The 16,353-nt window shown below is 43.0% G+C and overlaps 1 protein-coding gene across 1 annotated transcript in view; it reads left to right on the forward strand.

Moving 5' to 3' along the window:
* Positions 1-16,353, forward strand: part of LOC128700845 (GPN-loop GTPase 3-like) — a 51,571-nt gene that overhangs the window by 2,478 nt on the left and 32,740 nt on the right. Inside the window, exons 2-3 of the mRNA XM_070080463.1 lie at positions 10,919-11,038; positions 11,474-11,636. Of these exons, the coding sequence (XP_069936564.1) occupies positions 10,938-11,038; positions 11,474-11,636 (264 nt within the window). The 5' untranslated portion in view covers positions 10,919-10,937. The remainder of the gene's footprint in view (positions 1-10,918; positions 11,039-11,473; positions 11,637-16,353) is intronic.

The following is a 16,353-nucleotide window of genomic DNA, read 5'->3' on the forward strand; positions in this document are numbered from 1 at the left end:
TAGCAGTAAGCAGGTACCTGGATGTTAGTCACCTTACACCTGCTGTCCATGTTCACTTAGCAGTAAGTAGGTACCTGGATGTTAGTCTCCTTACACCTGCTGTCCATGTTCACCTTGCAGTAAGTAGGTACCTGGATGTTAGTCACCTTACACTTGCTGTCCATGTTCACCTAGCAGTAAGTAGGTACGTGGATGTTAGTCACCTTACACCTGCTGTCCATGTTCACCTAGCTGTAAGTAGGTACCTGGATATTAGTCACCTTACACCTGCTGTCCATGTTCACCTAGCAGTACATAGGTACCTGGATGTTAGTTATCTTACACCTGCTGTCCATGTTCACCTAGCAGTAAGTAGGTACCTGGATGTTAGTCACCTTGCACCTGCTGTCCATGTTCACCTAGCAGTAAATAGGTACCTGGATGTTAGTTATCTTACACCTGCTGTCCATGTTCACCTAGCAGTAAGTAGGTACCTGGATGTTAGTCACCTTACACCTGCAGTTCATGTTCACGTAGCAGTAAGTAGGTACCTGGATGTTAGTCACCTTACACCTGCTGTCCATGTTCACCTAGCAGTAAGTAGGTACCTGGGTTTTAGTCACCTTACACCTGCTGTCCATGTTCACGTAGCAGTAAGTAGGTACCTGGATGTTAGTCACCTTACACCTGCTTTCCATGTTCGCCTAGCAGTAAGTAGGTACCTGAGTTTTAGTCACCTTACACCTGCTGTCCATGTTCACCTAGCAGTAAGTAGGTACCTGGATGTTAGTCACCTTACACCTGCTGTCCATGTTCACCTAGCAGTAAGTAGGTACCTTGATGTTAGTCACCTTACACCTGCTGTCCATGTTCACCTAGCAGTAAGTAGGTACCTGGATGTTAGTCACCTTACACCTGCTGTCCATGTTCACCTAGCAGTAAGTAGGTACCTGGATGTTAGTCACCTTACACCTGCTGTCCATGTTCACCTAGCAGTAAGTAGGTACCTGGATGTTAGTCACCTTACACCTACTGTCCATATTCTCCTAGCAGTAAGTAGGTACCTGGATGTTAGTCACCTTACACTTGCTGTCCATGTTCACCTAGCAGTAAGTAGGTACCTGGATGTTAGTCACCTTACAGCTGCTGTCCATATTCACCTAGCAGTAAGTAGGTACCTGGATGTTAGTCACCTTACACCTGCTGTCCATGTTCACCTAGCGGTAAGCAGATACCTGGATGTTAGTCACCTTACACCTGCTGTCCATGTTCACCCAGCAGTAAGTAGGTACCTGGATGTTAGTCACCTTACACCTGCTGTCCATGTTCACCTAGCAGTAAGTAGGTACCTGGATGTTAGTCACCTTACACTTGCTGTCCATGTTCACCTAGCAGTAAGTAGGTACCTGGATGTTAGTCACCTTACACCTGCTGTCCATGTTCACCTAGCAGTAAGTAGGTACCTGGATGTTAGTCACCTTACACCTGCTGTCCATGTTCACCTAGCAGTAAGCAGGTACCTGGATGTTAGTCACCTTACACCTGCTGTTCATGTTCACCTAGCAGTAAGTAGGTACCTGGATGTTAGTCACCTTACACCTGCTGTCCATGTTCACCTAGCAGTAAGTAGGTACCTGGATGTTAGTCACCTTACACTTGCTGTCCATGTTCACCTAGCAGTAAGTAGGTACCTGGATATAAGTCACCTTGCACCTGCTGTCCCTGTTTACCTAGCAGTAAGTAGGCACCTAGCTGTTAGTCACCTTGCAACTGCTGTCCATATTCACCTAGCAGTAAGTAGGTACCTAGCTGTTAGTCACCTTCCACCTGCTGTCCCTGTTCATCTAGCAGTTAGTAGGTACCTAGCTGTTAGTCACCTTGCAACTGCTGTCCATGTTTACCTAGCAGTAAGTAGGTACCTAGCGGTTAGTCACCTTGCACCTGCTGTCCATGTTCACCTAGCAGTAAATAGGTACTTGGTTGTTAGTTACCTTACACCTGCTGTCCATGTTCACCTAGCAGTAAGTAGGTACCTGGATGTTAGTCACCTTACACCTGCTGTCCATGTTCACCTAGCAGTAAGTAGGTACCTGGATGTTAGTCACCTTACACCTGCTGTCCATGTTCACCTAGCAGTAAGTAGGTACCTGGGTTTTAGTCACCTTACACCTGCTGTCCATGTTCACCTAGCAGTAAGTAGGTACCTGGGTTTTAGTCACCTTACACCTGCTGTCCATGTTCACCTAGCAGTAAGTAGGTACCTTGGTTTTAGTCACCTTACACCTGCTGTCCATGTTCACCTAGCAGTAAGTAGGTACCAGAGTGTTAGTCACCTTACACCTGGAGTCCATGTTCACCTACCAGTAAGTAGATACCAGGATCTTAGTCACCTTACACCTGGAGTCCATGTTCACCTACCAGTAAGTAGGTACCAGGATGTTAGTCACCTTACACCTTCACCTAGCAGTAAGTAGGTACCTGGATGTTAGTCTTACACCTGCTGTCCATGTTCACCTAGCAGTAAGTAGGTACCTGGATGTTAGTCACCTTACACCTGCTGTCCATGTTCACCTAGCAGTAAGTAGGTACCTGGATGTTAGTCACCTTACACTTGCTGTCCATGTTCACCTAGCAGTAAGTAGGTACCTGGATGTTAGTCACCTTACACCTGCTGTCCATGTTCACCTAGCAGTAAGTAGGTACCTGGATGTTAGTCACCTTACACCTGCTGTCCATGTTCACCTAGCAGTAAGCAGGTACCTGGATGTTAGTCACCTTACACCTGCTGTCCATGTTCACCTAGCAGTAAGTAGGTACCTGGATGTTAGTCACCTTACACCTGCTGTCCATGTTCACCTTGCAGTAAGTAGGTACCTGGATGTTAGTCACCTTACACTTGCTGTCCATGTTCACCTAGCAGTAAGTAGGTACCTGGATGTTAGTCACCTTACACCTGCTGTCCATGTTCACCTAGCTGTAAGTAGGTACCTGGATGTTAGTCACCTTACACCTGCTGTCCATGTTCACCTAGCAGTACATAGGTACCTGGATGTTAGTTATCTTACACCTGCTGTCCATGTTCACCTAGCAGTAAGTAGGTACCTGGATGTTAGTCACCTTGCACCTGCTGTCCATGTTCACCTAGCAGTAAATAGGTACCTGGATGTTAGTTATCTTACACCTGCTGTCCATGTTCACCTAGCAGTAAGTAGGTACCTGGATGTTAGTCACCTTACACCTGCTGTTCATGTTCACGTAGCAGTAAGTAGGTACCTGGATGTTAGTCACCTTACACCTGCTGTCCATGTTCACCTAGCAGTAAGTAGGTACCTGGGTTTTAGTCACCTTACACCTGCTGTCCATGTTCACCTAGCAGTAAGTAGGTACCTGGATGTTAGTCACCTTACACCTGCTTTCCATGTTCGCCTAGCAGTAAGTAGGTACCTGGGTTTTAGTCACCTTACACCTGCTGTCCATGTTCACCTAGCAGTAAGTAGGTACCTGGATGTTAGTCACCTTACACCTGCTGTCCATGTTCACCTAGCAGTAAGTAGGTACCTTGATGTTAGTCACCTTACACCTGCTGTCCATGTTCACCTAGCAGTAAGTAGGTACCTGGATGTTAGTCACCTTACACCTGCTGTCCATGTTCACCTAGCAGTAAGTAGGTACCTGGATGTTAGTCACCTTACACCTGCTGTCCATGTTCACCTAGCAGTAAGTAGGTACCTGGATGTTAGTCACCTTACACCTACTGTCCATATTCTCCTAGCAGTAAGTAGGTACCTGGATGTTAGTCACCTTACACTTGCTGTCCATGTTCACCTAGCAGTAAGTAGGTACCTGGATGTTAGTCACCTTACAGCTGCTGTCCATATTCACCTAGCAGTAAGTAGGTACCTGGATGTTAGTCACCTTACACCTGCTGTCCATGTTCACCTAGCGGTAAGCAGATACCTGGATGTTAGTCACCTTACACCTGCTGTCCATGTTCACCCAGCAGTAAGTAGGTACCTGGATGTTAGTCACATTACACCTGCTGTCCATGTTCACCTAGCAGTAAGTAGGTACCTGGATGTTAGTCACCTTACACTTGCTGTCCATGTTCACCTAGCAGTAAGTAGGTACCTGGATGTTAGTCACCTTACACCTGCTGTTCATGTTCACCTAGCAGTAAGTAGGTACCTGGATGTTAGTCACCTTACACCTGCTGTCCATGTTCACCTAGCAGTAAGCAGGTACCTGGATGTTAGTCACCTTACACCTGCTGTCCATGTTCACCTAGCAGTAAGTAGGTACCTGGATGTTAGTCACCTTACACCTGCTGTCCATGTTCACCTAGCAGTAAGTAGGTACCTGGATGTTAGTCACCTTACACTTGCTGTCCATGTTCACCTAGCAGTAAGTAGGTACCTGGATGTTAGTCACCTTACACCTGCTGTCCATGTTCACCTAGCAGTAAGTAGGTACCTGGATGTTAGTCACCTTACACCTGCTGTCCATGTTCACCTAGCAGTACATAGGTACCTGGATGTTAGTTATCTTACACCTGCTGTCCATGTTCACCTAGCAGTTACACCTGTCACCTTGCACCTGCTGTCCATGTTCACCTAGCAGTAAATAGGTACCTGGATGTTAGTTATCTTACACCTGCTGTCCATGTTCACCTAGCAGTAAGTAGGTACCTGGGTTTTAGTCACCTTAGTCACCTTACACCTGGTGTCCATGTTCACCTAGCAGTAAGTAGGTACCAGGATGTTAGTCACCTAGTACACCTGCTGTCACCATGTGGATGTTAGTCACCTTACACCTGCTGCATGTGCACCTAGCAGTAAGTAGGTACCTTGATGTTAGTCACCTTACACCTGCTGTCCATGTTCACCTAGCAGTAAGTAGGTACCTGGATGTTAGTCACCTTACACCTGCTGTCCATGTTCACCTAGCAGTAAGTAGGTACCTGGATGTTAGTCACCTTACACCTGCTGTCCATGTTCACCTAGCAGTAAGTAGGTACCTGGATGTTAGTCACCTTACACCTACTGTCCATATTCTCCTAGCACTAAGTAGGTACCTGGATGTTAGTCACCTTACACTTGCTGTCCATGTTCACCTAGCAGTAAGTAGGTACCTGGATGTTAGTCACCTTACAGCTGCTGTCCATATTCACCTAGCAGTAAGTAGGTATCTGGATGTTAGTCACCTTACACCTGCTGTCCTTGTTCACCTAGCAGTAAGCAGGTACCTGGATGTTAGTCACCTTACACCTGCTGTCCATGTTCACCTAGCAGTAAGTAGGTACCTGGATGTTAGTCACCTTACACCTGCTGTCCATGTTCACCTAGCAGTAAGTAGGTACCTGGATGTTAGTCACCTTACACTTGCTGTCCATGTTCACCTAGCAGTAAATAGGTAGCTGGATGTTAGTTACCTTGCACCTGCTGTCCATGTTCACCTAGCAGTAAATAGGTACCTGGATGTTAGTCACCTTACACCTGCTGTCCATGTTCACCTAGCAGTAAGTAGGTACCTGGATGTTAGTCATCTTACACCTGCTGTCCATGTTCACCTAGCAGTAAGTAGGTACCTGGGTTTTAGTCACCTTACACCTACTGTCCATGTTCACCTAGCAGTAAGTAGGTACCTGGATGTTAGTCACCTTACACCTGCTGTCCATGTTCACCTAGCAGTAAGTAGGTACCTGGGCTTTAGTCACCTTACACCTGCTGTCCATGTTCACCTAGCAGTAAGCAGGTACCTGGATGTTAGTCACCTTACACCTGCTGTCCATGTTCACCTAGCAGTAAGTAGGTACCTGGGCTTTAGTCACCTTACACCTGCTGTCCATGTTCACCTAGCAGTAAGTAGGTACCTGGATGTTAGTCACCTTACACCTGCTGTCCATGTTCACCTAGCAGTAAGTAGGTACCTGGGCTTTAGTCACCTTACACCTGCTGTCCGTGTTCACCTAGCAGTAAGCAGGTACCTGAGTGGTGGGTGGCATCCTGGGGGGTGGTAGTATATGTTAGATAGGGCTGGGGTTTGAAATAAGCACGACACAGACAGTTGTCAATTACTCGGACAACTTATTTTTGGGTTATCCTGGGTGGCTAACCCTCCGGGTTAAAAATCCAAACAAAATCGTAGCTTCCATTTTCTAGGCACTCGATAACACTTGTAGGTTTAGAGCTCCCTCCACCTGAATAAAATAATACATTTAAGACTCCTCTCAAAAGCCACTTAATCACCTTAGACTAAATGCTAAATACTAGTACACACTTACTCACCTATGTACTGCCACATCATAACTTCAACAATCACTTTGAACCTTTTATCCATTGTTGACAGGAATATAATTGAACCATTGTTTTCCACAAAAAGCATTTTAGACTAAGAATGTATCCTTTTTCTTACACAAATTTAATTCAGTTATAATTAATAATCTACTGTTCAACTATGAAATAATTACTATCTTACTGTACAACTATGATAAAGTCCTTAGTGTTAAGTAGCCTGTAAGCCAATAATGTTAAGTTGGTGCATAATGCCTAGGCATAATAGAGGCTCTCTCTGCATTGCAACCCACTATTGTAAATATAAAACCTCAATTGCAAGGACATAAAATAAATAAATAAAAATAAATAAATAGTGCATATTTCTAATATGGTAATAATTTCAGAATTTTTTAAATTATGATATTGGGTTATGGATTATGTATGGGCAGGGTCCGCTTTACAGTGTTTTGCTAATACAACAGTTTTTAATTATAACCATTCTTCATTTATTCAGGCCTCTTACAATAACCTAAGGATGAAAATATTTTATGGTAAGCAATGTGTGTACTGTACAGCCTCTCCTCACTTACCGACGTACGTGTTTACCGATGACTCGGACTTATGACGGGCTCTCTCCTCACTTACCGACGTACCTGTTTACCGATGACTCGGACTTATGACGGGCTCTCTCCTCACTTACCGACGTACCTGTTTACCGATGACTCGGACTTATGACGGGCTCTCTGACCAGTATGCATACCTAAATAATGTATATAAAAGCTCATTTCTTCTATTCTGTTTAGTACACTACTATATAAATATTTAAAAATAGTACAGGTCCTCCATCACAAATCCGGCATCATTGGGACCTGTAGTGTGCCGGATTACTGAGTTTGCCAAATTACAGAGTGGTTAAGTTAGAATACACTTAATAAAATTAACCAACTTGACTTGCACAGTTCATTGAACATCGGCAAAAATCGAACATTTCCGCTACTTTGAGTTCAATTTCAAGGTACCTTTCGTCATGAGAGCAAGAGATAACCCAACAAACAACCGAGAAAAAAAATATTTACCAAAAATCATATATGGCAAGCCCAAGCCAGGTACTGGAAATAAGTCACTTTGTCTGACTTTTCTGGGTTATCCCAGGTTCTCTATACATACACTGCTATGTATGATAATCTATGTAACTGTATTTGTGTATACCTGAACACTTATTTACTTCTAGTCTGTCAACTGAGTACAAGAAACTGCCCATTCACTTATTTCAACTGCCCAATAAAGTGGTCAGAAATTTGCAATTTGGCCAATTTCACACAAATTTCAACAGATGCCAATTTCAAAATAGGATCCAGAATAAACAATGCAGACATTCCTGGCACTAAAATAACATTTTCTCTGTTCATTAGTCATGGCTACAGGCCCCTTTTATATTACTCTAGCTTACCATTTGGAATTTTTATTCACAAAAAAAAAAAAATAAAAGATTTACTGTTATGCAGACTACTGCATTATTGTAATAATTGTATAAATAATATCAATCCATTCTTGACTCCGTACTGGAATTTGGACTGGCAGGTGGACAGGTATTGGACGGTGACGTCATTTGTTTACTCTTGAGCTTCGCTAAAGAATAGAACATTTTCGCTACTGTGAGCGCAATTTCAAGGTACTTTTCGTATTAGCATAACAATAAAGCATATTCTCCTGCTTCATGAGACTGAGTTCATGACAACTGACAGTGGCTTCAAAGCCACTGTGTAGGTACTGTGTAGGTACTGTGTGGGTGCTTTACATAATGAGAAGCATTTCTTTTATTCATTGGAACTATGGCTAGGGCTAAAAGTAAGCAGGTTATAACAATAAATGGAGAAAAAGAAATTGGAATGACTTATGCAGCAAGTAGCGCCACCAAACAGTACCAGCAGGTTGGTGTGGCAACCCTGGAAATTTGAAATTATGCTAGCCAAAATTAGTGCCGAGTAACTGAAGGAACCAAATAACTGATTGCCGGATTTGTGATGGCAGACCTGTATATCAGAAGTGTTATAAATGGTGCAAAAGCGACATTAAAATAATATCAAAGACAGTTGATACATACTACCATTATATGTAGTATGCTCCTCACTTAGCAACGAATTCGTTTACTGACGTGGTCTTAGGAATGGAACTCCGTCGTTAAGCGAGGAGAGGCTGTATTTGCATCTTTTAGGCTTAGCTTTACTGCTCACTTAATACATGATAGTGTAAACACGTTATCAGGCTTTTATATTCATCCAAAAGTGGAAAAAATCCATGATTCACTTCACAGCAATTTTGGCTCGACAGCATTAGCCCGGAACCTAACCTGCTGTATAAGCAGGGTCATTATGTATTTTTTTTTGGGTCAAAATGTCATAAGCATGGAAAGAGAGAGACATAGGCAGTACAGTGGACCCCCAGTTATTGGCTGTAATCCATTCCAGAAGCTCGGCCTAGAAGCGAAATAATATTTCCCATAACAATTAATGTAAATACAATTAATCCATTCCATACTCCCAAAAATATTAACAAAAAATAATTTTTTTAACAATTAAATCAGTATTACATACCTTTATTGAAGACTCTTGTTGGCTTCTGGAAGATAGGGAGGAGGAGAGAGAGAGAATTTATTGTTTGAAGGGGAATTCCCCTCCATAATGACTTTAGGTAACAAGTCCCTCTCTGGGGTTACTTCTCTTCTTTGTCTCTTAATGCCACTAGGACCAGCTTGAGAGTCACTGCACACCTGTCACACAAAATAACTGTCCAGAGAGGTCTGTTTCTGGCTTCTCTTTAAGATTTCCCTGAAGTGGGACAAAGTTTTGTCACTGAACATGTTGCAGATATGGCTTGTTTCAGCTTGAGGTGATGTAGTGATTGGTGACTTGAGGCAGTGGCTGGTGTGGTGAGGCAGTGACTGATGTGGTGTACCTGGATGTGAGGTAGTGACTGGTGTGGTGAGGCAGTGGCTGGTGTGGTGAGGCAAGGCAGTAGCTGGTAAGTTGAGGCATTTACTGGTGAGGTGAGGCAGTGACTGGTGCAGTGAGGCAGTGGCTGGTTAGGTGAGGCACTGGCTTTTGTGGTGAGGCAGTGGCTTGTGAGGCAAGGCAGTGGCTGGTGAGGCAAGGCAATGGCTGGTGAGGTGAGACAGTGGCTGGTTAGGTGAGACAGTGGCTGGTGAGGTGAGACAGTGGCTGGTGAGGTGAGGCAGTGGCTTGTGTGGCGAGGGAGTGGCTAGTGAGGCGAGGCAGTGGCTGGTGAGGCAAGGCAGTGGCTGGTGAGGCGAGGCAGTGGCTGGTATGGTGAAGCAGTGACTGGTGTGTTGAAGCAATGGCAGGATGGAAGTGATTGTTGATTTGTTTTTCCCATACATCCTGGCAAGTTCCAGCACCCGCACACCACTCATATTTTTCAATAACTTCTTTCTTAAGTTCCATCGTGTTGCACTTAATCAAAAACCACCAAAAACAATGGCTGTATAGGGAATGAGCAGAAGTTTCCTCTCTCGCCCAGAGACACAGCCAAACTGACGGGCAAGCGGCTGGGCTGGCAGGTTGATGCTTCCCATACGGCCAATAAGTGAAATAACGGCCGATAACCGGAAGCTGGAAAACTGGCCTATAACTGAGTTGGCCAATAGCCGGAACGACTGATAACCGGGTTTTCACCATATAATACATTCCTTCACTGCTGCATCCTGGAAGCAGTGGGTGGCTACCATCTGGGTGTGCACTGGTGGTGGCTGTTGATAATGAGGCTGTGACTAGTGACCAACAATCCATTGCCTCTGGGTTATGTCATGATTATTACGTATTATTATTATTATTTGTTTTCACTGAAAGGTTGATAACAATTTTCACAGTAGATGAGTGTAGTTCCTGCACAGCCACAGTAATTTCAGACAAATATGCTCATAAAAATAAAGCTGAAGTGGGAGCTGAATAAAAATATCTATATTGTACCATGTTCATGATCAAACTTAATACATAATAATAATTAATAATAATACTTTATTTCAGCATGATACAATGTTTGTACAAAGGTAAATGACATTTAGGTGTGCATGCAGGAATCCTCTTAATATGCAGAGCATTTTGGGCAAACTTAAGACTAACTTAAGATTACAAATTGAATGACAATTTCTATAATTTTATACATGTACATACAATCTCTTAGCTGTATCTAACTATAAATTTAGGAGTTACAGTGAATACAAGAGAATTGCCTTTCATTCTCCATGTTTTGTATGACCAGTGTGGTTTTTGTGCTTCCCAATAATAATAATAATAATAATAATAATAATAATAATAATAATACTCAGGTTTATTACACAAATTTAGAATTTTATTATGTCCATATAAAGTAACTTTTGTGTAAATTAACTCTAGGATAACTTAAGATACCCTAGGATATCCCAGTAAAGTCTAACATTGTGATTTATTTCTGTTTTGGTCTTTACCTGGGTGCCCGAAAGACTTAGGTACCCATTACTCCTGGGTGCTCAGAAGACTGGGTGCCTGCAAGATCCAGGTGCTAGTAAGACCAAAGTGCCTAAAAGACCTGGTTGCCTGTAAGACCTTGGTGCCTGTAAAACTTGGGTGCCCGTAAGATATAGCTCACTGAATTGTTTCTCCTTTTTTCAGATATATTGAGACATAGAAAATGAGGTTCTGTCAGCTATTGCTGGGTCCCGCAGGCTCTGGCAAGTCCACCTATTGTGCTGTGCTACAGAAACATGCCGAGACCATCAACCGCACTATGCAGTCAGTGTTCACTTAAACTTACAGTACATGTATATCTGTAAATTAAATAAAACACAAGCTTATTTTCAAGCATTAATACACATTTTTTAACACGGTTAATTAGCATAGGTTGTTACGTACTTATACAGCCTCTTCTCACTTAATGACGGAGTTCCGTTCCTAAGATTGCATTGGTAAATGAATTTGTCGCTAACTGAGGAGCACACTATAATGGTAGTGGGTTTGTGTCAACCATCTTTGATATTGTGTTAATGTCACCTTTGCACCATTTATATAATATCGGGTATAGTATTTTTAGACGTATTTTTTCATATTTGCTGTGATGCAATTTATTGTGATGTATTTTGTAGTGTATACATTACATATTTTGTTTTTACTTTACAGTGCATACGTATTTTAATTTTGCAGTGCATACACACCTTTTAAACTTTGCAGCATAGTGAACCTGGATCCGGCAGCTGAACCACTTGCTGATGTTCGAGACCTTATTCAAGTGGATGATGTTATGCAAGCTGACGACTTGAACTTTGGTCCAAATGGTGGATTAGTCTTCTGTATGGAATACCTCATAGAACCTGAGGGACTTGATTGGTTGAAGGTAAAAGTAGTTTTTCTATATGTGTCCCAACAGAGCTGGATGACCCCTACAGATTTAGCACTTAATTTGATTATTATAATAAGCTGTGTGTGTGTGTCCCACCAAGATTAGGTGACCCCAAAGAAGGAAACTTATTCACTATCGCTCATGCAGTAGTTGTCTTGCCAAAAATGTGTAAACATCATGTAGTGATACTGGTCCTGTGGGGAGCAGCAGCAGGATAATACTGCACCACCTCTTGGGGCCCTTAACAACAACAACAGTTTGGTGTGTGTCATGGGCGCCAACACATGGTGTGTGATTCTCTCCTACTATATCCATTTATCAGTGATGCAGATTACATGGTGAGTTTAAATATGTGGCCTGTAGTTATAACTTTTCTCTTGACATATGCAAGACATCACCATCCCTGTAGAAGCCATTATTAGATGTACTAGTCATTATATTTTGTTGTTGCAGAAGTACTATGAAGATTCTATGTTCAATAAAGCCTAGAGATAAGGCCTGTGTTTCTATCACAACAATTTATTGAACATAGAATCCTGGGCTACCTGGTGGTGATCCTGAGCTAGACTACATCACAACATGGAGCGTTTACTGAAACCTGAGAGGCTAGACTGTGACCCCAGCTTATCAACGGCTGCTCAGGAATGGAAGCACTGGTTTAAGACTTTCGAAAACTTCTTGGGAGCCCTTCCTAAAGAAGATCTAGATAAACTAAGTCTGCTCATCAATTTTGTGTCACCTAAGATATATGAGGCTATTTCTGAGTGTAATACCTACGAAGATGCTATCAAAACCCACAAGTCTCAGTATATTAAACCTACAAATGAAATCTTTGCACGCTATCGCCTTGCAACTCGCCGCCAGCAGATTGATGAATCCTTAGAGGAATACTTTCAAGCACTGAAAATTTTAGGTAAGGACTGTCACTTCCAAGCAATGACAGCTGCTCAGTATTGTGAAGAGTCCATCAGGGATGTTTTTATCAGTGGCCTGCAATCACCAATAATAAGGCAGCGTTTATTGGAGAATAAAACTCTCGACTTAGCCGCTGCCTTTGACCAGGCAAGAGCTCTAGATTCAGACCAGAAGAATTCTGAAGTATACCGTACCACTCAGCCTTCTCGAGTGGTAAGTGCTGCAATTCCTGACCAAGACTCTTGCAATGAAGTTACTGTGGAACCTGCCTCAGTGACAGCAGCAGCAGGTACGGTGTGTTTCTTTTGTGGTTTTTCAAGACATCCACGTCCAAAGTGTCCTGCTCGTGAAGCAATGTGCCATAAATGCCACAAGAAAGGTCACTTTGCTAAAGTATGTCGTGCTAATGCATCAACAAGAGCTAGTGCCTCCACACATTCCAGTGATCATGCGACTCTAGCAACAGTGACTTCTGTGGCTACTCCAAATTCACTGTCAAAGGCAGTTGTGAAAGTATTCATCAAAGTAACAGAAGTAGATGGTCTTATTGATAGTGGCAGCTCAGAGAGTTTCATCAACCTTGACTTAGTTAAACGGCTCTCCTTGACTCTACATCACTCATCAGGTACCGTTTCCATGGCATCAACATCTCTCTCTATTCAGACCTTAGGGTTTTGTAAGGTAAATCTCAGAGTTAATGGAAAGGATTATCAAGATGTACATTTAGCTATTCTGCCACAACTGTGCTCTGATGTTATCCTTGGTCAGGACTTTCAGAAGCTGCATGGTAGTGTCACCTTAACATATGGAGGTGAACTGCCTCCTCTTGTTGTCTGTGGACTTAGCACTTTAAGGGTAGACCCACCAAAGCTGTTTGCAAATCTTACCGCGGATTGCCATCCTATATCAGCTAAGTCACGCCGCTATTCTTATGAGGATCGGATGTTCATTGAGAAAGAAACTCAGAGGCTGCTGAAGGAGGGTATTATAGAACCGAGTGATTCCCCTTGGCGTGCACAGGTTGTTGTTGTTAAAGATGGTTATAGGAAACGGAGACTGGCTATCGATTACTCTGAGACAATCAACAAATTTACACTTCTTGATGGGTACCCTCTACCTCGAATTGACGATACAGTGAACAAAATTGCTCAGTACTATGTGTTTAGCACAATTGATCTACAGAGTGCCTATCATCAAGTCCCTATAAGGAATGAAGATAAACCATACACAGCGTTTCAGGCTAGTGATGGCCTGTATCAGTTTACCAGAGTCCCTTTTGGAGTCACCAATGGGGTAGCCTGCTTCCAACGAATTATGGATTCACTCATTCAGGAAGAGCAACTCATGGGAACTTACGCGTATTTAGATAATGTTACCATTTGTGGCAAGACCCAGGAGGAACATGATGCAAACCTTGATAAGTTTTTGGAAGCCGCCAAGAAGAAAAATATCAGTTACAATGAGGAAAAGTGCACTTTTTCAACTAAAAGGCTTAGCATCCTTGGTTATGTAGTGGAAGGAGGTTCAATATTCCCAGACCCTGAACGACTACGACCTCTACGGGAACTTCCAATGCCTCAAGACAAAAAGTCACTCCGAAGAACTCTTGGTCTCTTTGCTTATTACTCACAATGGATCTACAACTATTCAAGTAAAGTCCGCCCATTGAGTGCTACCACATTTCCTGTGACAAAGGAAGCAGAAGCCGCTTTCCATACTCTCAAACAGGACATTGAAAACTCAGTAGTTCAAGCCATTGATGAGTCCCTACCATTCGAAGTGGAAACGGATGCATCTGACATTGCCATTGCTGCAGTCTTATCTCAGGCAGGATGACAAGTAGCCTTCTTTTCGAGAACTTTTCAAGGATCAGAGAAATGTTATGCTGCTGTAGAAAAGGAAGCCCAGGCCATCATAGAAGCAGTTCGCCACTGGAGGCATTATTTAACTGGTAGACATTTCACCATAAGGACTGACCAACGGTCCGTGATGTATATGTTCGACAAGAAGCACAAAAGTAGGATAAAGAATGACAAGATATTACGCTGGAGGATGGAACTATCGTGTTATGACTTTGATATTCTGTACCGACCGGGTCAAGAGAACATCTCACCTGATGCATTCTCTAGGTCCCACTGTGGAGCATCATGTCATGATTTGCAATCACTCTCAGCGCTCCACAAGGCTTTGTGTCACCCAGGAGTTACACGCCTGTACCATTTTGTCAAATCAAAGAACATGCCCTACTCAGTGGATGATGTGCGACAAGTGATCAGAGCATGCAGAGTATGTGCAGAGTGCAAGCCAAACTTTCATCAGCCAGAGAAGACTCATCTCATAAAATCCACCCAGCCTTTCGAAAGATTGAATATAGATTTCAAAGGACCTCTACCAAGCACAAATCAGAATAGGTATTTCCTTAACATAGTAGATGAATATTCAAGGTTTCCCTTTGTATTCCCCTGTGCAAATATGGCTGCTTCAACTGTTATTAGTTGTCTTTCACAGTTGTTCTCTATTTTTGGTATGCCAGCTTATATCCATTCAGACAGGGGATCCTCGTTCATGAGTAACGAACTTCAGGAGTTTTTGGCTAGCAAAGGTATTGCCTGCAGCAGAACAACAAGCTACAACCCTCAAGGCAATGGTCAAGTGGACCGGTTCAATGGTACTATATGGAAGGCAGTTACAATGACATTGAAGTCGCGCAATCTACCTGTTCAACACTGGCAAACTGTCCTACCTGATGCTCTTCACTCTATTAGATCACTGCTGTGCACAGCTACTAATGCAACCCCTCATGAAAGACTCCTCAACTATTCACGTCGTTCCTCTACGGGAGCCTCCGTGCCCTCTTGGTTATGTCATCCTGGACCCGTTCTCCTGAAGAGTCACCGTAGAATGAACAAGACGGATCCTTTAGTGGAAGAGGTAGAGCTCCTGCAAGCTAATCCACATTACGCCCACATTCGCTACCAAAATGGTGAAGAGACTACAGTATCTACAAGACATTTAGCCCCAGTTGAAATCCCTATTAGTGTGGAATCTCAAGATACACCAATAGATGTGAAAGATGCTTCGTTTTCTCCTGGAAAGCCCCTTGAGACTACCCCTATGGAAATAGAGGATTCTCCTCCAGCAGTTAATCAAACCCCGCTGGAAAATATCGAACCTGGTGAAGAGGCTCAAGGGCTACGAAGGTCGGGACGTGTACGTCGCCCACCTAACAGTTTGGGAGATTACTGTCTCTGTTATTTTTGAAGGGGGAGATTGTAGTGATACTGGTCCTGTGGAGAGCAGCAGCAGGATAATACTGCACCACCTCTTGGGGCCCTTAACAACAACAACAGTTTGGTGTGTGTCATGGGCGCCAACACATGGTGTGTGATTCTCTCCTACTATATCCATTTATCAGTGATGCAGATTACATGGTGAGTTTAAATATGTGGCCTGTAGTTATAACTTTTCTCTTGACATATGCAAGACATCACCATCCCTGTAGAAGCCATTATTAGATGTACTAGTCATTATATTTTGTTGTTGCAGAAGTACTATGAAGATTCTATGTTCAATAAAGCCTAGAGATAAGGCCTGTGTTTCTATCACAACACATCACTGTTCAAATGACCCTTTGAACTGCTGTTTTGAAATGTTTTGACTAAATTATTGGAAAATGAATTATTTCTTAGGTTTCAAATTGTTACATGACCAACACTGTGAAATTTCAAATTGTGAAGATGGCTGTTGAATGAGTGATGGTGCATGCTTCTTCCTCTGGGTTGCCCTGCCTTGACGA

Source organism: Cherax quadricarinatus, unplaced genomic scaffold (genome assembly GCF_038502225.1).
Source record: "Cherax quadricarinatus isolate ZL_2023a unplaced genomic scaffold, ASM3850222v1 Contig478, whole genome shotgun sequence".
NCBI lineage: Eukaryota > Metazoa > Arthropoda > Malacostraca > Decapoda > Parastacidae > Cherax > Cherax quadricarinatus.